A 24197-nucleotide genomic window follows, 5' to 3' on the forward strand; every position below is an offset into this window, starting at 1 on the left:
ACTGAGTGTCACTTAAGCACATAAGTAAAACAACGCAGAGTGGTTGCAAGGAGGCAATAAACCCCCTGATCTGGCACAGCTCCAAACCAACAAAACACATGACAGTCAATTGAAAAATCGACTAAAAATATTCTAGTTTCTGAAAAAAAATAGCTTCAAATCCTACATGGACTCTTGTGTCACACAGTCTGTAACCTACAGAAAGTCTTGATTAAAAAAAACAAACAAAACTTTTATCTGTTTCTCTGCTTCCTCCTGCTTTTGTCTCATTATTGGTCTGACTCTGCTGCGGCTGCAAAAATAATATTAAACATGGGATGAAATAAAAGCATGAAAACTCGACAGTGGATTATAAAAGCACACACAAAACAATCCAGACCTCCATCCAACAGCCAACTTCATTTTCTGATAAGTGCCACAACAATAAAGCAGCCACTGTGCTGCTTGGCTCAGTCCCCCTCTAGACCATTTGATTATTTGCTAAAATAAAGTTTACTGGCTAATTTTGTCATAAGCATTTAAGCTATATTTGATTAATTTATTTGATATGGCTAAGCTGAGCTGGACAGCAAATTATAAAATAAAACCTTGAGAACGACTTTGGCTGAATTAAAAATGTAACAATTAAATTATGACCATTATATCAGCTTTTTGACAACTTAACATTTGCCAAGGTTTTTTTTTCACATATACTTTCCCAGAACTAATAATTTTCCTTTCAATTTTTTTCTCATAGCCTTGTCTATGGTGCTTCAGCGAGATACCTGCTATCTCACGACAAGCCGGGTCAAGGTAGGACTTCACCAACATTCATTTATTCCCCGTTTGTGACGTAAACCAGTGTGTGTTTTCAATGTGGAGACAGAACCTGCGAGTGCAAACAGTGTAAAAAATGTCCTCTCATTAAAATAATGTATTAAGCGGATCGTGCAGCCTTGCCTGCAGTGTGCACTCCTCAGGTGCTCTTTCATAGTAAAGCCTTGTTATTTCAAACCAAGCAATTAAATTTCAAAAGAAATTCAATTTTTCTAGAATATGTTAAGATACGGGTCTGGTGGACTAATCACTTCTTGCTCAGGATCCTCCAACAGCTTCCTACCATGCAATGTTTTTCTCTCACAAGCTCAAACAATATCCCAAAAGACAAAAAAATATGTACAGAAAGGAACCTTTTTTTTTCCCCTTCCAAGTAGGAAAAGCAAATGTCAGACAATTAATGAACCTGGGAACTTGAGTATTCTTTAAACAACTACAGTAGTATCTCACCAGTCTATGGGTCTTAGATTTACTTGCTGCTTTTCTCTCAGAAAACACAAAGGAAAAGAAAGATGACAGATGTACAATATTTTCCACGGTTTTTGAAGTTTCACTTTGAGACCGCATGAATAAGTCAACAGTGTTCATTCAACTAAGGATCACATATCTCTTCCTCCTCTCTCTTCTTCTCTCACCCTCCAATCTCAAGCCTGTCTTACCTTTCATCTCTCTCTCTTCTTCAGCACCTGTTTATTTGACTGTCTATAGCTCCCTACTTGTGCACAGGCGGGCTTCTCTTACTGTTTATCATACGAGTCCACAGCTGGAGCTGAGAGGAGGGCATGTGAGTGTGTTTACATTGGTGTATAGTGTATACTTTGAAGCAGCATCAAACTGCGGCGTGTTAGACACAGCGTGGATCATATCGAGTGGCAAAACACATAAGGGGCAACCTGGACGTTTTCCTCTTATTGAAATGACAAATAATCTCAATGTGAGGTCTGATCAATGTGAGGTCAAACAGTGCATCATGAATTTAGAGACCTGCAGGTTTCTTCACTATTTCTTGTCAGCCTTAAAGCAAAACTGCATTTGTTTCGCAGAAAGAAATAAAACATTCTTCCTCTTATGAATAAAAAGCTGACCTTGTAAGCTATAAAACGCACCTTGGTTTAATTTAATAAACTGAAGAGTTTTTCCTTTATAGCCCGGTCTGGTCTGGTATGAGCAGTAGCTTGTGTTCGCTAATGTTAGCTAGTGTTAGCTAACTTCAGACAGACATTTCTGTATAACCCACGTTATTGAGTCACTTCACTGACATGATAACTATTCTACACTTGTTCTACTGTTACAACATTTCTCCATAATTGGCACTTTTGGCCACAGTGACAGTTATAATGCAACTGTTGCTGAATAGCTAAACTGTGGTCACAATTGCTAATTTTTGCTAATTATATTAAAATGTACTGTAACAGTAGCACAAGCAAGACAGAAAACACTAGTAAAGTCACCAAGCTGGTTCAGTGATGTTAGTAACACAGAAATATCTACCTAAATGTTGCTAACATTAGCTAATATTAGAAAATATGGTCACCCTAGCTCATTAGCTTTAGCAGCAAAACCTCTGAGTATGCTAAACTATGTAAGGGTGCCGTTTAATGCTGGTGAATTCAAGTTGGAATTTGTAGGAAAGAGAATGTGTTATTTCCATCACCAGAGGTCTCACTTTAAATTCAAACCTCTCATCACATACTCCATAAACTGTTTGTCTTAACTCAAACTAATGAATACCCTGTGGTCTAACAGCTGCATATCAGGAAGAGTACTGCTAATGTACATGTTAATAAGAGAATCATTTCAATTACTGCACAAAATGACTCATTTGTACTCAAATTAATACCACTTTTAGTGGCAAAAAGACTCAACTGCAGATGAAACGGTAGCAGTTTAAGCAGTCATTCATCCTGGGGAGATAAGTAACCCTGCCAGATGGAAGACAATGCACGGAGATGTAATTAATCACTATGTTCCCGCTGGGTCAAAAAAAAAAGAAAAAAAAAAGACTGGATTTGCAGTTTTACTACTCAGTGTTAAAAAAGGGTTGAGTAAGACACTGGACGAGAGGCCGTAACTCATTTAACCGAGGCTGTGAAGTGTTTGAATCTTCCTGTGTATCGATTTCTCATCATTTCACCTTAGACGCACTTTGACCATTTGTGCTTTGTTAAAGATTTTCGCTTTGTGATTCAAGTCTTTGTCCTCATTAGAAGGATTCGGACCTGGGCCTGTTTCCTCCGATGTGGCTCCGTTCCCTCCCATTCATTCACAGCTGATGAAACAAGTGGGTGCCTACCATTTGAACTCCTTCCCTGCACTAAATGTGCTGGCACGGCAGTGAGATCGGAGTGAGCCAGAGGACACGCTTAACGGCCCCCTCGAGCGAGTTTATGACCTTTTAGTGATAAGAGGCTTGTCTTAGTGCCCGGCAAATTTATGAGTGTAAAGAAAAAGGGCTTTCTAATGTTACCTGGCTGCTGTTTTTTTTCTTTATCCACAACATCTCTGTGATAAAGACACCATACGCACTGGAGAGGGTTTGTATGTTCATTAAAACAGGACACATCTGACTTATTTGGACTATGAACAGGCAGCATTAAGAGATAATTAAGCCTGTGAGATGCTAAGACTATACATTACTGATCTAAAATCAACATAGGACCAGTCTTGGTGACTAATAGTTCCAACTGGGGTCAAGTTTTAAAAGGACTCATATAAGAGTGTAAGGAATTGCTTTAAATAACTCACTTTAATGATACAGAAATGTAATATTGTGTGTCTCATGTCCTTTGCTTCTCATTTCATCTTCCATGTCTTATAGAATGAGAGTATTAGTATGCCATTCAAAGGCAAAAAAAAAAAATTACATATCTCTCTCTCTAGTTAGCTCTTGATTACTTCCCATTTCCTTCCTTCCAATCATCTTCCCCGCACATCGCCTTCTCCCTCATTAGTTATTCACATCGGCCCCTCATTCTCCTAGAAACGTCCCCTGTGGATCACAACCCTGAGTCTGTTCTTCATGGAGACATATTGACTCTTTTGATGGTCTCGCGCCCGTTCTACAAGAATATTTTCCCCTTTTTATTCAAATGAGAGCGCGTGTGGAGAGGGCCAGTGCGCGGATCAATGCGCAAATCTCAACAATCTCTCCCCAGCTGCACATGTGTCAAACAGCGTGTCGTGGGGAGATTACACCACGCTCAGCGGCCCGGTGTCTTTCTTTTTCTCCGGCCTGCCAGGGCCGTGGGATGCATGGTGAAAATCGATCATTACACTCGGGTTGGTGGCAGAAACCTCGGCGCCCCGCCTTTGGCTTACAAGTTGCTGGCATCCGCGGGGATGAACCAGATGGTAGGTACCTAGAGCAGCGGGCTTTGAAACTGAACAGGCATGGCGTACACTTTACAATGAGCAGCAAAATCTTTCAAACTGTCACAACTTACCAACTGCCTCATATTAATGCTGAATAGATGATGATGTTTGCCACCGGTTGGCAATGTTTGCAATTATGCTAATGATAATAATATTCTGTGGATTCTCAGGGCATTTCAGTTTTTACATTTTTTTTGTGTGACTAGATACTGAGTCACAGCACTTTGTCATTGCCAACATAGTCGCCAATAATGGATTTTCATAAGAGATTCTGTCCTGCCATGATTTTGTTGTTTTGTTTTAGGGGTTTTTCTTTTGTTTGTTTTTTTTGCCTTGGGTTGTTTTGTGCAGTTTCACCCACAACCAATGTTCCTTGCTCAGAATGAATGGAAGCTCAATACATATTTGAAAGCTATTCTCCTTTCACTCAGCTTGACCAAACACTCCTTGGTGTGAGGCAAGAGACCAAAACCTCTCTACGCTAGCTTTCTTTAAAATAGAAGCGCAAAACCAATACAATCCACCTCTAATGGCTTCCTCCCCTTTGATGGCCCTGATGTTTAATCAGAGTAAGAGCTGGGTCTTGCTGGCATCCATTAATTTGGCCTCTCTTTTTCATTTTTTTTTTTTTCTTTTACTGCCACAACAGCCAGCTGGCATTCATCGCAGGCATGATTGAGTCCTGTTCAATACAAACGCAGCAACTGGGTTGCAGACAAATGACTCATAGCCACAACTGGTCAATGCCTACGCTCACTGACCCAAACACACAGGCGAGGTTTGCTATCTTAGTGCCAACGGCTTCATAATAAGAATGACTCTGCTCTTCCTACTGTCTATTTTTTTAATGAACTGTCATCATGTGTTTCATCATGTTTGTCATGTTATTATCATCTCAGAAATAATGCTAAAATAAGATCTATTTTAAATTGTAGAGATGGAGACACTGTTGTTCATACTTTTATCTCCTCATGCCTTGATTATTGGAACAGTCTTTTCTCTTGTCTTAATGGAAAAACTTTTGAGACAACTACAGACTGTAGAGAACTCAGCTGCCAGGCTTTTATCCTCAACTAAGAGGCATGATCACCTCTTTACATTGGCTTCCTGTTTGTTTTGGGATTGATTTTAAGATCTTATCGATTACCTTTAAGGCTCTTCATGACCCGGCTCCATATATATTTCAGACCTTTTAATCCCTTATGAACCTTTGCGTAGTTTGAGATCCTCAGGCAGAAGTCTTCAGTCTCTTCCAGAGTCCTAAAGCTAAAGGGCACAGAGCCATCAGGGCCCCGAGGCTCTGGAACAACCTGCCTGAGGAAATAAGGCTGCAGGAGTCAGTGTCTTCTTTCAAGTCTCTTCTTAAAATGTACTTTTATCGGAAAGCATTTCCTGATTTTACCTGAGCTGTCTGTTTATTTTACTTGACTATCTTTTTTTAATTTCATGTTTATTATTTTTAATTTTTAATTCTGTGTTTTACTGAATTTGTGTTTTATAATGTGTTTATTTTTTATGGCTTTTATTTCATTTTAATCTCTCTGTTTTAAATGTGTTTTTATTATAAAGCACTTTGTAACTGCGTTTTGAAAGGCATACATAAATGATGTTTAATATTGTTGTTTTTAACATTGAGTTGGCGTGCATGGATTCATTTGTTTTATCTGCTGAATCTTCCCTCTTGGCTAATATGGTTGATCCATCACAAGCTATTCACTGTGGACGTATTTCAACCTGGCAGAGAAGCGAGGAACATATCTCATCACGATGTTATCAAACTGTTAAAAACTCAACATTCACTTGGCTTTTGTGCCTCAAATAAGTTGTTCATTAATTTAACAGATGCACTGAATTTATCATTGTAGTTGTCATTTTTGGCACACCTCTTAAGGGGCTTGCCATGAGAGATGCCAAAGAGATATCCAAATTCCCCTGGTTTACAAGCAGATGCAACATAAATCGTTCTTTAAAGTTGCCTACACTGCTATAACAGAAGGAGGGAGATCAATCTTGTGTGAGTGGGGCAGAAAAGATTAGATGACATAATACAGAAATTAGTGAGGCTAAAATTACTACACTACTTTCCTAATAATTCATTAAATCCTATATACTGCAAAGTATGGTGCGGTTGATGAAAAAGATGGCTCTGCCTTGTCATTTTAGCGCAGACAGCCATCAATCAATAATGATGAATGCACTGACAACTGTATGGTAGCAGAGAAAAATAGCAGGAAAAGATCAAAGAAAAGATGCGCAGCCACTCAATGTTGAGGTTATTAGATGGTATCATACCAATAACAGTTAAATAATTGATATATTTTTTTAAAACAAATCTTTTGGGAAATATACTTATTAGCTTTCTTGCCGAGAGCTAGATGAGAAGATCAACACCACTCTATCCATTCAATATGAAGCTTGTTAGCTTAGCTTAGCATAAAGACTGGAAACAGGGGAATATTGCTATCATAGCTCTGTCCAAAGGTAAGAAAATCCACCTGACAGCACCTACACTTCTCTAATTAACATTTTAGATGTAGTTTGCTTAATCAGTTCAAAAACCAAAGTGTAAAAACGTCAAGTTGTTGTTGTTTTACGGGGGTGATGTGTCAGACTATGTCTTGGCCGGGAGCAGTGACTTTCTAGAGTCACCATGTGGTTGTAACCATGGGGTTGCCAGGATACCAGGAGGTCACTGCGTATTTCCCAAAATGTCAAACTATTCCTTTAAGTATGGAAATGGAGCCAGAAGATGATTAGCTTAGCTTAGCATAGACTGAAAGCAAGTGGGAACAGCTAGCCTGGTAGCTGGGAGTTATGTGTTGTAATTATTTCAGACATAATTAATTATTCCACATATTCTGTACAGAAGTATTTAGCTGACAGATAAACCGTTGTTCATTCATTAAGTTACACCACGCTGCTGCATCTAAAAACGCTGTTGTTTATACATTCCTATTTGTGGGCAGATTAAACAAACAAGATAAATATGTTTATTTGTGAGCTTTAGAGGTGATTTTTTTTAACTGTGGAGAGACCCGGGCAAGTTGTTTTTCCCTGCTTTCAGTCTAAGCTATACGCTTATCGCTGCTGGCATCAAGCTCTGTAGAGGGGTATCAATCTTCTCAACTAACTCTCAGACCAAAAGCAGATAAGAGTATTTCCTAAAAAACTGAACTATTCCTATAAAGAAATGTCCTCATTTTGGCAAGTTTTCATAATGACCCTGAATTGTTTCTGAAGGCATAAAGTATCAACCGTCTCTAAAATGACATCACGCCCTCACCCAAAGATCAGAACACACACACACATGTGGTGCTGCAGAGAAATCTGAACTATTTTTCATCATCATTTCAACTCTTTTTAGTTGCAAATATGTTTGCTCCTCCAGAGTCATTAATGAGCCCTCTGCAGTAAATACTGCATAGCTAAATGAGGATGGCTCCTCATCACTGAATTAAGTGTCTGGGGCAAAAGGGAAAGGAGTTACACTGCGTTTCAAGATATGTCAAGTCAAGAAGCTGTCAGCCTCTACTTGCTGAGGAAAAACACTCTCCCTTTCCCCCTAGGTCATTAGCTCTAGCTGGTCTACCCACCAGGCCTTTTCTAAATGGACCAGTGGCCTGACCATATGAGCACTGCTCTGGGACTATGTCAAAGCCGTCACACTACATAGAGCCACACCATCAGTTCCAAGGCTGAGTCACAGGAGCTAGTCCATCCAGTGACTTGTGATTGCTGTGGGAAAATGGACCCAGTCGCTTGTGTCATTTTACGACACCCCTTGGTATTTCGGCACAAAGAAGAAGAAGAGTTGTGGGAACTATACCGACGCCTTTGTACAAAACCGAATCTCTTGTGTCGCATTTTATTCCTCTGTGATACGTTGGGGCTTGATCCATGTCACATTACGGTTACAAGATGCGCAAGTCAGAATGATAAAGGAAAAACAAAAATGACTGTGTCCAAGTTCACTTTGTAACTATTACATTATCTATCCTAAAGCTTGTGTCTTTTTTACCCAGCCAGCCTCAAGGCAGCTGCATTCACCATCTTTCCTGTGATAGTGCAGTAGCCAAGCATTTTTATAATGAAATGCCTGTAAGGTGACAGATAAGGCCCCTCTCATACTTGTCAGTCAGCGGCTTTGCCCCGTGGAAACTTGAAGCGTGAATCCAGAGTACATGACAGTTGAGTCAGGCTTTTCTTTAGAACGGCAGGCGAGAATGAAAGATTGAATCATATGTTTCTCAAAGTGCTTATGTCACCACAGTGAGATTACATATTGGCCCATTCACTAACCCTGACACCCACTCACCACAAGTATTTGATATCACTTCATGATGTATTCAGCATTCCGACTGTCTTCTTCAAGGGGCTGTAAAAAAAAAAAAGAAAAAAAAAAAAAGAAATAAGGGGAGCTAACTTGAGATGTCGGACCCTTTTTCTTATTGCTTATATAAGACGTTACCTAACTGACTGCGTATGTAGCTATGGAGCTATAAAAAAATAATCATACCTATCTCTGTATCTGGCTCATCACAACTAGTTTGTGTCTAATGTAGAGATGCACACAACCAAGAGGCATAAACCAGAAGGGATATTTTGGACCTAATTGGACTGACAAACCACTGCTAGTTTAGCTAATGATTTACTGTGGCACCTTGCTGATTAGCCTTCCTGCAGAGCCTCTGCAGCTGTAAAGCTTCGGCAGTGTCCACCAGTAATGATGCCTGCATCATGGCAAATTCCTCCCAAGTGAGAGAGCAGTCTTATCACCAGTATATTTGCAGGTCAGCAAAACCTTCACATTTAAGACAAGCAGAAGTCTGCACTGCAATCGACAGCAGCACCACCTGGTGTGTGAACCATTCCCCTCACCAGGCCTGACTGCCAGCAGCAATCCTGTGTAGCTTCTGCTTCCTTTTGCAAAACATGTTCTTTTTCTATTTAGTGCCAGAAGAACAACCACCAAGGTCAGGCTGTAGTAGTAGCACTAGTGGAAACGTGTGTGTGTGTGTGTGTGTCTGATATGTGTGTTGGGAGTTAAGGGTGCTGGGGCCAGGGCCATGGCTTGATTTCATGGACTGGATGCAAGCATGGCAAGGTCAACATGATGTCGTCCAGCTGGCACTGAGCAAAAAATCAGAGGTGCTGGTCTTTTTTTTTTTTTTTTTTTTCCCATGTTGCATTGCTGATGTGGCTGCTAGCTGCTGGCTCTAGCTCACTGTTCCAGCAAGATCAGACAGCATAGGAGTAGGCTTTGTGTTGCCTGAAAGCACCCCAGTGCTCCCTAGTGGACATGCGCACATGAATGAACACACACAAACACGCACAGGACTCAGGCGTGGATGTATCTGCACACCGGGGCACACACTGGAGCGCACGCACAGAATGTCCCCTCTCACATTCACGGTCGTGTCTACAAACATGTGCGAAGACGGCAGAGCTTGTGCACACACACTAATACAAAACACAAATGAAATGCTGATGTCTGAAGACAAGAGAGATGGGAAATATGCCAGACCTTTCCTCTGAGCACAATTCGCACACACACACACACACACACACACAAACACACAAAGGGAGGTAGACTGCAAAGCTCAGTGTCCGTGGTGGTTTTTTCAGCTCAAATTATAGAAGTCCACCATGATAATTACGACCTGAGAACATGTGTCTGGTGGTGTATGGAGATAATGTATCCTGCCAGTACTGTTCAGATCATGAGGTCAGTGTGTGTGATAGAGTACATTAATACACCATGGCTCTGAGTGAAGGTCAGGGTCCCTCAGGTAACAAAAGCCCCCCCGGACAAGCTATTATATGTACAAGGCAAATGGGGAAGGAAAGCAGATTAAAACGACCTCGTCAAAGGTCCTTGAAGGTCCGGCTGAGACTAAGTCAGAGGCTATAATACTGAAGCAGTGTGCACCAGAAATCATACTGTGGGTGTGCACAGAGAAAAGCAGGTGGGCATGGCCCTATGCAAAGTGTTTAACCATACTTAACATATTATCATACTTTAAATCATCATATCACCAATGTGAGCAGACAACCACAGCAGCATTGAACCATACATACAGATACATAGCAACAAAACAGTAAAATTCAACAAGCCACCGGTGTAACAGTCTTACACAGCGGCCAACTAACCACACACACACACATACACTCACATCTGCAGGAGCTGAAACACTCAGCTCTCTCTTGGTGGCAGACACAGCAGCAGAACATGTGCGGCCATATGCCAAGTAAACTATAATATTTATCGCCTCGGGGAGAGAGAATGGAAATGTCTTACCTTATGTCTGCACTGTTGTTGTTGTTGTTGTTTTTTTTTTTCAACTGTAGACCAATGATTTATTAAGCTCTGCTCCAGAAGAAAGTGTGGAGAAAGTTCAGTCTGTGTGTCACCAATGATGATCTGGTTTAATCCGATTGACAGTTGAGAGGAGTGATACGGCTGTACAGGTTGTTGAATGGGGCCTGTAGCACACAATTTATCAGGGGAAATATGTCACCGGGGCTTAACGTTACATCCAGTAATTCACCGAGTGCTCTCCTATGAGCTGTTTATTATACCGCTGTACAAACATTGTATGTTCTACGTCCTCCATGGCCATGAGTGAAGAAAAATGGGAGCTAGCAGGTTGTTGCAGGGCAGGTATATGTACTCGAGTACTAAACAATGTATCAACACTTTGAGATACTTGAGTATTTTTCATTTGATGCTACTCTGTTGAAGAGAAACGTACTTTTCACTCCACTACATTTTTTCACAACTAGGTTACTTTTCAGATCTGGGTTTTACTTGTAAAACAGGTGCGTGTTTTATACATATTATATATTTTAATTCATTAAGATCACTTTGTGGTGATCTGTTTATCTTCGACATTGATTTTTTTTCTATTGATCAGTGTCAAATAAGACACATTAAATCTCCTTTTATTCAATGTTATAAGACAATAAAATATGAAAACTTCCAGGGTGGGTAAATACTTTTTACATGCACTCTCCATCTTTATATAATTTATAATAATAATGAGGCTTTAACACTGACTAGGACCATTTTGTATAATGTATATAGACTACGTTTACTTTTGATACATTTTGCAGCTAATACTTCTGTACTTTTACTTAAGTAAGACTTAGAATGCAGGACTTTCACTTGTAATGGAGTATTTTTATACTATCACTTAAGTAGAAGATCTCAGTAGCCTACTTGGTCGAGCCTCTATTGACAGGTGTTCATTCACACTGTGCTACATGTACAGGCGCCGTGACTGGGTGGGCCTGAGCTCCAGCTGTGTGGGCCAATACTGACCTGTGGCCATATGTATTGTACTAAGAGGAAAGAGAGAGGGGCGGAGAACGATAAGAGCAGTTGGATGGGAAAATAATTTTAAACCCACAACCCAAGGCAGATGACTATATTGTTGCTGTCTTACATTTTGAACTCTGAAAATGTTGGACATATTCCTAAACATGCTTGGTGGGATTTAGGTTATCTATTAGTGTTAAGTAGAAACAAATCTGTTTTGACATGTTGTTGCCATTGATGAATATTTAGGGTTAGAGCAAACATCAGCTAATTAAAACTGTTAAGAGTTTAACAGCAAGTTAGTACAGTATTGTACTACCATAAAGTCAGATATTCTGACTTTTATCTGCTTATATTGAGGAAAAAACACTGGATCCTACATTTCCCAGAATGCAACTTGATAGGGTTTTAATAAACCTTTCCTGTCAGCCATGCTCCTGTAATACAGGCTTTTTGATAAAACTTTGTGGTCTCCAAATCCAAGCGGAGAAAATAACCCATCAGTGACATCAGTGAGGTCATTTACCATGCACCACAGAAGACACTTAAATTAAATTGTGGTTTTATCCATCGCTTTTTTTTTTTTTTTTAAACAAAAACCATATCTTATTCTTCTTTAATTTTGCCCCAACTGCTGTGCCTGTCTAGCATGAGTAACTGCTGCTTAACAAAGCCAGACCAAAGCTTCCCGTAACCCCCAAAGCAAAGCCGAATAAAAAAAATGACTGAGAAAAAGTTGAGACTTCATCAAACTTTTTGTCAGTGCACTTCACTCTGCTCCAGTTGAGGAGATAAGCCGTCTCGAGGCACTGGTGAGTTTAAAACAGCGGCAGCACCACTCTCTACTCACTCCCAGCGATTTCTGCAGCTGAACAAGTTGCGCTTCCATCCCTTGAGCCGGTCCAGGCCACTGAGCATGCTGGGGGCTCGTGCTCCGATAAGCCACAAACAGCATCTCTCATGGCACTGCTGCTCTGCCTCTTCATCTCTGTTCATGCACCTTCTCCCCAGCGCACACACACACACACATACATATATATACACGCTTCCATCCACACCATAGGAATGGTGGGGGGTGATACAGGGCAGAGTCGACATGCCAGCTCTCCACATATTCCACTTGGAAAGGTGAACGGAGGTGGTTGGGATGCAGGGGTATGGAGGTTTCAAGGGATAAGCGGGTTCAGTGAGAAACTGCACTTCCTCACCCTTTCATGGCGAATCATATCCCATTAAGTGGGTTTTGTCCTGTGATGAGGATGCTGCTGGCGCTCTTCAACAATCCCATTACAGATCATAAAGGGAGCTGGGGATGTGGCCTGAGAGCACTCTGGCTGCTCCTCTAAGGCAGCCAGGCTTTGTGTATATGGCCTCTGCGCCGCAACTGTTAATGGCTTTTTAACTCCAGGTGAATGTTGGGAGCTTTTCTTCAGATTCTCCGTGTTCCCGTCTGATGCTTCGTGCTCAGTGGTTAGCGTCACAGGGACCGGTTTGATTTAGCTCGAATGTGAGTTTGGCTTAAGATGTGTGAAAAACCAAGGACAGTCTGACAACAGAGAAAAGCTTAGTGGTAGTGCTTCACTGGACTGGAAAGACCAGGGATGTGTTACACTATCCTTAAAATGCTTCCTCTTTTCCTTCCCTACATATCTTCCTTTCCTTTGATTTTTGTGCTGCCATCTTGCCAGCTGTCCGAATATTATAAGCATTTAAATAAGAAGCTTGGAGGTCGCCTTCAAGGACGTCTGAGGAAATACAACATTATCCCGTCTGGATGTATATTTTTAATGCCACACTCATTAAAGCTGCACTAATCAATATATTTTTATTACAAAGCATTAAATTGTGAAAGGGGTCACTCATAGTGACCAACCTAGAAAGAATTACCACCCAACTCTGCAGTCCCCATCAGCTTCATAGAGCCTTTTAGTCTGGTTTGGGTATTCTAAGCTTCTATTAATGCACATTCTATATATATAACAAAGGTTTTAATGTCAAAGAATTCACAGTTTTACAGCCTATATACGCATGTGTCTTCACACCTCTTTGTTTACTCAGTTCCTATATTTGTTGAGCGGTGTGTTCAAATTCAGATGCATATTTCTTTTCCACAGCTAGACAGGCAATAAATATCATGTTTGCCTTTTAGCCAAACCTCGTATTTAGTTGGGTTATTTTCAGTCTGTTCAAAACGTGACTGAGAGAGGAATCAATACTGAGCTTTGAGCAAACAAATGTAAATGATTTTAAGAGGGAGTTACTTGTGCAATAATTGCATTAGCAAATTATGCATTTACACTAAAGTGTTTATAATACTAAATACATCAATGGGCATAAATAGCCTACCTTAGTTTAATGGAATCAACACAATAGCCCATTAACATTTACTACCATTGGCTGATTTCTTTATTTGGACAGTGTGAGGGAGGATTTAGTTCAAATGTGTGGTACTTTTTAAGGCTGTACTTTGTTTCTTTAAAGTGTATCTAATGTTTGGTCCCTTTCTATACATATATAGCTGTAAAAAGTTCTCCCAGTACATGACTTTGCTGAACAAAAAAATGACACAACTAGCTTACAAAGGCAGAAAAGAGCCCAATTAGGCCTGTGCTGGTATCATGGCATTTAAATTGGCCAACACATACAAAAATAGATATCCACATTCTGTAGTGTATAACTTCCAGAAAAGTACGACCACTCGTTTATGCACTTTATTTACCTCTCTCATTATGGAAGTGGAGCATCTCGGTGAGGAAGTGTGAGCTTCACATTCAGCTCATGTACAGTATTCATTCCTCTCCACACCTAGCTCTGAGCTAAACTATGAGGCTCTCCAAGGCCTCTTACAAGCATCACCATTAATCAAACAGGCAGCTTGCATTTTTTTTTTTTTTTTTTGAAAGAACAAGCAAGTGGCATAAATAACCAAAACATCAGGGGAAAGAGAGAAAAAAAAGACAGTACTGAATAAGAAGTGAAAAAGGGAAATCACACTCAAAGTCACCTTGAGTCCGGCTAATTTACAAAACAGTGACACAGCATTAACTACAATGAGGGTGATTAATATCATAAAAAGGCATTAGTTGCTGTTTACAATGTCAAGGTGTTTATCTGTAGCTCCAAATTTGGCCAGCTTCACATTTTCATATTTTAGTTTAAGTATGGCCGACTCCAGAATGCTAACAGCTTGTCTTTTTGGGCAACAGTTGCGCTCCCTTTGCTCTTGAGATGGAGCCAACTAATGTGAGGGCCAGTGCACAGACTGTACATTTCACCAGCTCAGGCAGCCAAATATATATAAATATATATATATATATATATATATATATATATATATATATATATATATATATATATATATATATATATATATATATATATATATATATATATATATATATATATATATATATATATATAAAAAGATTTTTCTTCACCTCCCTTAAGTCAATAAGAATCCACCGTCTCATTACGCTGACAGCAGCCCTGTTGAATGTGACTGTCATAAATGAATTTGAGCAGGTTCAGGGGGCACCTCATTAAAATGCATTAATTTTCAACCGTCCACGCTGGACACAGTAACACTGAGGATTGCTGTTTTTCTTAACTTGGGGCCATCAGAATAGAAAGTGCTATGTAGGCATTACTTCATGAGGTGGGTTTACATGTGAATACAGCATGGGAATGTACATGAGGTGACTCTGCAGGGTGATTATGATATCACTGCACTGTACTGTAGCTCAGTTAAGCACTACTGATTTTTTAGGCACTGCAAAAAAAAGGCAAAAATGCTTCAAGGTGTTTATATTGCACATGCTGTGAGTGTCTCATTATTCACATTTGTAAAGAGGAATGAGTCAAGGAATCCAGCTACTCCTGGTGAAAAAATTTGACACACTTTCACCACTGCTACACTGTACTTATCACAGAGCTGCGGCACAGCGCGTTCTTTCATTTTGATTTCCTTGTTCTCTCCTCTCGATGTTATGTTTACAACAGCTCTGTCATGAAATCAAGCCTAGTTAGATACACTTGATCGTGCTCAGTGTTACTTGCCGTATTGATCAGCTGGGCAGGGCCTTGAGGGTCCGCCGGGGTGTCACAACACACGGCTGACTCCTTGACTGAATTGATCATAGAAATGCATAAATAATAAAGTGGCATGTCATTCTGACTTCCTATTGATTTTCCCATTAGCAGCTGATTGATACAAGCTTTAAATGTCAGGAGCCTCATTGATTGCCACGAGTCCACGCACTCATTGGCAATGTCATGTCACTTTTCCTGTGGCTCTGCAGCCTTCCACCTGGATGGACTAAATTAAAGGTCAACAGGTGCACTGTGTCATCGAGCTGCATCGAGGCTGCCTCTCCACCAAAGTGTTTGCTCACACTCTATGATGTTTACTCCTCCAGTTCACTTCATTTGAGAATGACGCCACTCCAATTCCACCAAGAGCAAATAACCACACAAGATGCCTCGACTCATGATGCCATCTTGTTCCAAGGAAAAGAATTTGAACCCATAGGAGACAACTCTGAAATGTTGAAATGTTTAGTTGAAGCCTTATATTCAAAATTGGAGGTTTTCACAGGTCTAGTTCAAATTATATTCAATGTAATCAGGTTGGATAGGATTCTGTATCACCACAAGTCCAGAGTATCTGTTTATATATGTCTCAAGAACCTACCCAACTGCTGTGTGCTACATCAGGATGAATGCTTGATGCCCCAAGATCAGACTGAATTTGGTGAAGATGGCTTTAAGAAGTACAATGCCATTACTGCTCTGAATATATACAAGCATGATGAGTGTGATTGAAGCATGGTTGGAGAACCTGGTAACTTTTGAGAAGTCACAAAGGGATCTAACTTTTTCTCTCCTGTTACTGATTCTGATACTTCAAACCTGGGTATCTGGTGATGACAGTCTGGTACTGCTGCTCTCTTTTCCCCAAATTTAAAGGACCAGTGTGTAAGATTTAGTGGCATCTAGCAGTGAGGTTGCAGATTGTGACCAAATGAATACACCTCCCCTCCCCCTCCAAACGTGTAGGAGAACCTATAGTGGCCGCGAAACTCGCAAAAAATGTGAAAGGCCCTCTCTAGAGCCAGTGTTTGGTTTGTCCATTCTGGGCTACTGTAGAAACATGGCTGTGCAACATGGCAGGCTCTGTGGAAGAGGACCCACTCCCTATGTGGATATGAAGGACTCACACAACTTATTTTCAGGTGATTATACACTAATGGAAACATATTTATGAATATAATATTCCATTTCTACCAAGTCCATTCTGCTAGATGCCACTAAATCTTACACACTGCTCCTAAAGTCTGTGTACCTCACTGTTATGAACTGATTGGGGTTATTTTTATGTAAGGTAACATGATTTCTGTGGCAGCCCACCATGAATTAATGAATATAACTGATAATGGAATCATTGAATTTCATAATAACATTAACAATAAAACCTGTATTTACTGTGGATCAGTCACGTCATGGCTGATACCCGATCCACTTAATAAGATCAATAACAATACTGATTATTCATCATTAATAACACCCTAGATACTGAGATCATTCCAAAGAAAAATGAAATACAAGTACATATCCTACTCGCTAACAGCTCTGATTACATTGTGCATCAGTTGTCACAGGAGAAAATCTGTTTTTTGATGTGAGGGGGATATGAACTGTGAAGTGGAAGACAAAAAGTCTTGTATCTCTCTTCTTTTTGACTGTGGATGCTCATTAACTGGTCGCACATCATGCCGCTGCCAATGTTCTTTCTCTATTTTGATCTGTTGCTGTGGACCGCATAATGGATCAAATCTAAGGTCTGTTCAGATAGTGTCGTAACTATAGTGATTATTTTCATTATCAAGTAATCTGGTGTGTTCTTGTATATCGCATACACTGTTTAATCCTGTCCCAGCTCATACTGAGTGTGAAGCGGAGCACACCTGGGACAGGTCAGCAGTCTGTCAAGGGCTAACACTGTGAGATGACAGTGCTAATCCCTTGGACAGCATGCCCCCCCCCCCCCCCCCTCCTGATGATATTTTTTGAAACAGACCAAAAAAAACCAAAGCAGGGCCGCAGATAATAATTATTTTCATTTCCATTTCATTTAATTTTTCAAGGATTTTTCTCTAAAAATTTTAAAATATAGTGAAAAACAGCGATCACAGTACCCATAACCCCAAGGATGTTTTCAAGTGTCCTGTTTTGTCCAACCAACAGTCCAAAAAAAAAGAAAACAGATAATTCAGTTTTACAATTACAGAGAAAAGTAGCAAATCCTCACATTTGAGAGGCTGGAACATGTTAAGGCTTTGCATATTGGCTGTTCTGTCAATCGACTACTTATTAATTGACTAATCATTTTAGCTCTTATTCTGAGTCTTTGGGTCGCTATCAGTTCAGGACCCTTATGGTGAAATTAGTCTTTTTTCCTATCAGTTTTTCCATTTGTCTAATTTGGTGAAGGCCTCTAATTCAAATTAATTTTCATGTTTTTCAGTGGAATAAACACACCAAAATTCATTACAGCAAAAACAAGCTCATCATGTTCAGCTAAAGGCAGATCAAAAATCCTCCAAATTATTCAAATAAAAATAATAATTCAAAAAGCAATGATGCAGTTATTTGTCCTCTTCAGCAAACACATTTGCGAGTCCATGTGTGTGCTTGTTTACAAGCTCCTTAATTATGCAGTGTGAACATAAAAAAGCAACAAAGTGAAGTTTTCTTCTACAGTTTGAATATAAAAAACACCCCGTCCTCACTCTCTCACACCCTCAGTAAAACTACTGCAACTTCTCTTGACGTTAATATGCCAGCTACCTTGTTAGGAGACACTGGGAAAGCATTTGGGATGTGGAAAATTAAAATTGTATTCATCTTTTAAGCAAAAACCTCTCACAAAAAGGCCACAAGCAACATAGGGTAAACAAAGTGCCAAGCGTGTAATCTAACTTTGTAAATTTACTGTTGGCTTTCTTTACGATTCTGAAGAAATTGCAATATTTGCCTGACGGCTAAAACATCCGCATGTTAGGGTTCTGTTTTAAGCCTCTCAAAGGAAACGGTAGACTGGGGGTGCTCAAATAGGGAATCATGAGAGCGTGTGTTTGTATTTGGGGCAGAGCTGAGGGACAAACATGGGGAGAAAAGCCTTAACATACACAGTTGTTTCTCTCAAGCATGATGATAGCAGTCTCTTGTACTTCAGGGCTTCAGATGCTGTTAAGCATGTTTATGAAGACACTATTTGCTAATGGTGCGCTGAGGAACATCAACATCTTAAAGAGCTCGGCGGCAGGTACGCGTAGGTTAATGAAGCAGGGGTCCCCTCCTCCTTTGGCTTCCGGTGCTGACATCATTTAATGATTCTCTCACAACCTATTTATGACTGCGCTTGGTGAACATAACAGAGGTTAATAAAGTAGAGGTCAACTCTTTATCACACCTGCCCAGCACAGTTTCCCCCTCTCCTACACTGTAACTCATATAAGCATTTCTCATTAATGATCTCCCGCATAGGCCCCATAGGAGGAATCTAAATGTACTGTGCAGAGTTTAATGCCTTGATTCCCGTAGGCATGCTTGCCTGATTGTCAAATTATTCCGGGTGCCACGGCGGGTATTTATTTCATGCTAATAGCCAGCATCTTACCGGAGGCTGGAAACACAAGTGTAGCACGCACATTACACAGAAAAATGCCAAACCAGGAGGACCCCGGTAGCTGAATAGTTACTGTGCATGCCACATAACCGTAACATCCCTGGTTCGATTCCAGCCAGGGATCTTTGTTGCATGTCATACCCATCTCTCTCTCTCTCCTTGTTTCCTGTCTGCCTCTTCACTGCCCACTATCCAATAAAGGCAAAAATGCCACAAAAAAACAAAGAAAAAGAAAAATGCCAAACCCCAGCCAATCAGTGGTGTAAAAAAGCTGATAGATTGAGACAATACACATTGGAGCCTTGAGTTGAGTCATTTTGTATGGAGGAGGGAGCGTGTGGCACTGGCAGAGAGGAGTGTGAGGTGTTTGGGGCTTGTGTATGTGCGTCAACGGTGTGTAAACACAGTTGTACCTTGTAGAAACTCATAATGTAATAAGTGCTTATAACGACTGCGGCTGTGCAAACATGTAGCAGGGTAATCTAGCAGTGGGCATACAGTGTGAGGCTTATAGAGTCGGTGGAGTCCACCTGCAGTATGTAGACTTACACACTGCAGGTTTACACAAGTCACTTGCTTACTGTCTCAGCAGTAAGATTAGTATACAATAGAAGGAGTTGCAGCTAAATGTTAATCTCTAAAATGAAACACCATCCATTCACCCAGTTTATATGTTTGTTTATCCTGTTGAGAGTTGCAAGGGGCTGCATGTAAGCCTGGTATATGATAAAAAAATATATCACAATATTAAATAAATTCTGAAAAAAATCACACATAAATAATCAAACTGACCATATACGACCTGTTATCACATGACTGATATTCCACACAATCTCCATGACAACTGAGCAAACCCATTCTGCTGATGAAGACAGAAATCTCAGAAAAAGCCGGTAAGTGTGCCTTGAGTTAAGATTATTTTGTCAACATTTCACATCAGTCTGATCTTCAAAATAATAAACATTGTTTTTTGTTTTAGTTTTTAATTATTGTTTGTTTGGAATCATTAATTATAGGGTTAGGGTCAGGGGGGTTAGGGTTAGTGGGGTTAGGGTTAGGGTCAGGGGGGTTAGGGTTGGGGGGATTGGGGTTAGGGGTTAGGGTTAGGGTTAGGGGGGTTAGGGTTAGGGGGATTAGGGTTAGGGGTTAGGGTTAGCATAAATATGAAGAATGATATGTAGAAGGATACATAATCACGGTATGATTCTGCCAACAATCATTATATTATGATATTGAATGATCCTGTCCCAGCTCCCATTCAATTATAGATGGAACAAATACCGACCACCACTCACACCGATGTTCACACATACAGCAGGTGCCAATGTTGCTTTTGTACAGGAAGTGTAATTTCTCTGTTGGGTTTTGTACTAATGATCCTTTTATACGTCCTGTCTCCACTGTATGTTTCACAAAAAGTTGTGGTATTGATGTGATCTCAACGCAGCCCACCATCTTAACTGACTTCAAATTAATGGATGCTCTTATATCTTCACCCTGAAGCTTCATCCTGGAAGTCTGGCCTTGCTTCTCTGAGCAGCAGACGTGCTTAATGATTTAAGACTTGATCAATTTCTGGGTTGCGTGAGGATAAAGGACGGATGAGATATAAAATAAGAGAAGTGATCGTGAGCGTAATAAACCATAGGTGGCTATTAATTCCAATGAGAGCTACTCTATATGCATTCCCATGTGTATTGGTGTGAATTAATGAATAAAGCTACAACAATCTATTGTTATCTTATCTCTCTGTTGCTTTTAAAATATATTGGATCTAATGTTTCAAAGTTTGATCATTCAAAGAGCTGTTTTGAAATTTTATTAAGTTTTACAGATCTTTCTTTCGTGATGGAAGCATTTGGTGAAGAAGTGTGCCAAAATTGCTACACAGCACAGAACCGTCCCTGGATATGGATACAGAAATATAGAGATTTTGATATGTTGCATGTTTCTAGCCTAACCCAAAAAAAAGGTGAGATTCATACCTATATAGTACACATACACGGCTGGAAGCTGCCAAGTAACCTGAAGCAGTTTGAGGGTTCGGTGCTTTGCTTAAGGGCACATCAGAGAAACAGATTCCCTAAAAACACCAGAAGCCAAAAAAATCACATCACCTCCTGCTGGCTTCCCACCTGCAAACACTACCAGCTGTGTTGGTTGGAGTGCCTGCTGGAAGCTGCGGGGGTGGTCCACTCTGATACCTACCTCTCTGCATGATTTAAGGTGCACAGATTGTGTTTGTGTGTGTGTATGTGTGTGTGTGTGTGTGTGCGCGCGCACCTTAGCAAAATGCAAATGCATCCATGAAAAACTCGGAATGCAAGAAGCAACTCATCTTATTACATATACTGTATGCCAGTTTCTTATTTTTCATAATAAAAATCACCAAAATCACAACACAGCAACCAACACAAATGTAATAACTTGGGTATTGCATTCTTAGTTTCTGTGTGTGTGTTTGCATGCATTATGTCATATGCATACACGCCTGCTGGAGGTTTTTCCTCTTCAATCGGCTTCCAGCCGAGCCAGCCTCTGCTTTGCTTTTGTCTGATAGGTTCCGTTGCATTTTTCTAGGCCGGCCTCCCTCATCAAAGTGATTAAGCAATTACACTGATTGTGCCGATGCTCAGAAGAACGAGGGAAGGACCCTCGAGTATTGAGTGCTAAAGCTTTCTTGGAGATAACGGCTTAATTTGTGTCTAATCAAAATAAAGCTCGTTCTCTTAAATCTCCAACCTTCCACCAACAGTGGGTGGCTCGGGGAATTGAGAAGGTGTCGTAAAGGAGAAACCAATGAAGACGATGGAGTGCTACTAGGGCCTTTTCCAACTCAAATATCATTCCACATGGGTCTTACGCAATGTTATTATCAGTCAATGAGGCCTCTATTTCCCTCCCAATGAAATAATAATTACCATCTCAGAACTGATAACGATAGAAGCCTCTAAAGATGCTGCATGTACCCAGCGTGGATCCCAACTGGAAATAATCAAAGAGTTTGGGAATTAAATCAACACGCAGTTCGTCTCTCAGTGGTGCTGTGGGCATCAATAATGAAACAGGAGTCTGAGAGTCCCTTGGATCAGAGCAACAGACCTAAATGCATGGATTCCCTAAGTGTTATTTTCTTCTGACACACACACACACACACACACACACACACACACACTCACGCACGCACGCACACACGCACGCACACGCACCAGTCATCATTTTCCCAACAGGCTATTAGGAATAGCATGTTGACATTTCTTTACCCGCAGACTTCCACCATGAAAGCCAGTGTCACAACAAGTAAAGCACACGCAGCACGCATCTTTAGGCGCGCTGGATTCAACATCAAAAATTAATCACAGCAGAACTTAAATCACAACCGTGACGGAGCAACATGAATCGGGCTCGGTGAGTCGCGCATGTGTGAGCGGAGTGCATGTGGGGGTGTGAGGGAACAACATGGGAAGAGAGAGAAAGTGAGAGAGAGAGCAAAAGAAGGAGGGAGGGAGGGAGAGAGGGAGGGGGGGGGAAGAGAGGAACTCACCCCGGGAGGATATCTGAAGAAAGAGGCGGGGGTCTGCAGCGCGTATTGCCGCTGTGTACCGATCCTCGATCCCGGGCACCTGCGCCTTTTTCTCGGGCATGAGTCGGACCCTCAGCCGGCCCCCCTCCGCGCCGAGCCACCACTCCAGAATAGTTGTGAGGTCCATTTCCAGGGTTAACACCGGGGCCTCCTCGTACACAGACAACCCCCCGCATCCCGTCTTGACTATATCCTCTCCTATTTCCACCACAACTTGGTTTGATTTCCTGCTGGCTTTTGTTAAGCCTAATTTCAGAACTTTGGACAGCGGCCGCTTGAAGAAGAAGGGGAGCTGTCCTTCAGCAGAGGTGTTCCTCTGTGCAGACTCCGCAGACTTCGGTTCCACAAAAGTAGATATGGTTTTCTGTAGAGGTATGCAGTGCATTGTCAAGTTTGCGCGCACCGTGTAACATCCGCTAAAAGTCTGGCAGTCTCCGTTCAAGGGTCTTTTTATGAACTCCGCCAGGTAATAGCGCAGCAGAGAGGGGACCGCAAAATCCACCGCTAGGGTTTTCCTCTTGAGCCTGGAGTTTATGGTTTGGTTCAAGTCTCTTTTACCCCCGGTTTCCCCGCTGCTACCACCGCTGGTGCCGCCACTGCTGCTGCTGCTGCTGAGGTTGCTGAAGCCGGCGGTGGGGGGATCCATCCCCGCTGTGGTCCTTGGCGAGGCGCACTGCAGCCCAGTGAAAAATGCCGCAGAACAAACAAGCAAAAACAATATCCTGGCGTTCATGATTAAGTGATTTGAGTCGTTCATATAGGAGAAGCACCCCTTAATCCCACCGCTTCACTGCTTCCTCTCTGCGCTTGTCACATACGCAGCGCAAAATCACAAAGTGCGAATCGATGATCCTGCGGGTCCTGCGCCTCTTCGCCGGTGCGCACCCGTGCCAAGACGAGGGGAACTGGGTTTTACATTTGTTTGCCAGTGACTGTTGCTGTCCTCCCTTCCTCAAACGGAAAAAGTGCCATTTCTCTCTCTGTCCCCCCCACCACACGCACACACGCAGACGGACACGCACACGTTAAGACAATGCCTTTTATCGCTGGTGCGGACCCAGCGAGTCGCTCTCCGGGACGCTGATTGATATGCCGGTCGGGTCCGCTCCGGTGGCTTTCAAAGACTCCCTGTCTCTTGGCACAGTTGTGACGGCGGTACAAGTGGTCTCTCTGTCAGCAGCGGGATGCAGCGTCGCTCTCTCCCCTCAGAACTAAACCATGAATTCACAACGAGTTTGGAGAAGCCGGGCGTCCATTAAACTTTAAAATATAATCATATCTTACAGTCCAGGCTAATTGAAAGAGCCTGGCGGCAGCCTCACAGGTTAATTGTCTGCTGAGGATTTCATTTGGGCAGAACTGGCAGCTCCGATCGCCTCTGCCATGCCAACACATGCGGTAAAGTCATTCATATATCCATT

General features: G+C 41.4%; 1 protein-coding gene across 2 annotated transcripts in view; it reads right to left on the reverse strand.

Moving 5' to 3' along the window:
• alk (ALK receptor tyrosine kinase) overlaps positions 1–23509 on the reverse strand; it is a 352978-nt gene extending 329469 nt beyond the window's left edge. For both annotated transcript variants that reach the window (XM_042387785.1, XM_042387784.1), the window contains exon 1: positions 22738–23509. In XM_042387785.1, the coding sequence (XP_042243719.1) occupies positions 22738–23509 (772 nt within the window). The remainder of the gene's footprint in view (positions 1–22737) is intronic.
• Between the last annotated feature and the right edge of the window lie 688 nt (positions 23510–24197).

This window comes from Thunnus maccoyii, chromosome 16 (genome assembly GCF_910596095.1).
Source record: "Thunnus maccoyii chromosome 16, fThuMac1.1, whole genome shotgun sequence".
Taxonomy (NCBI): Eukaryota; Metazoa; Chordata; class Actinopteri; order Scombriformes; family Scombridae; genus Thunnus; species Thunnus maccoyii.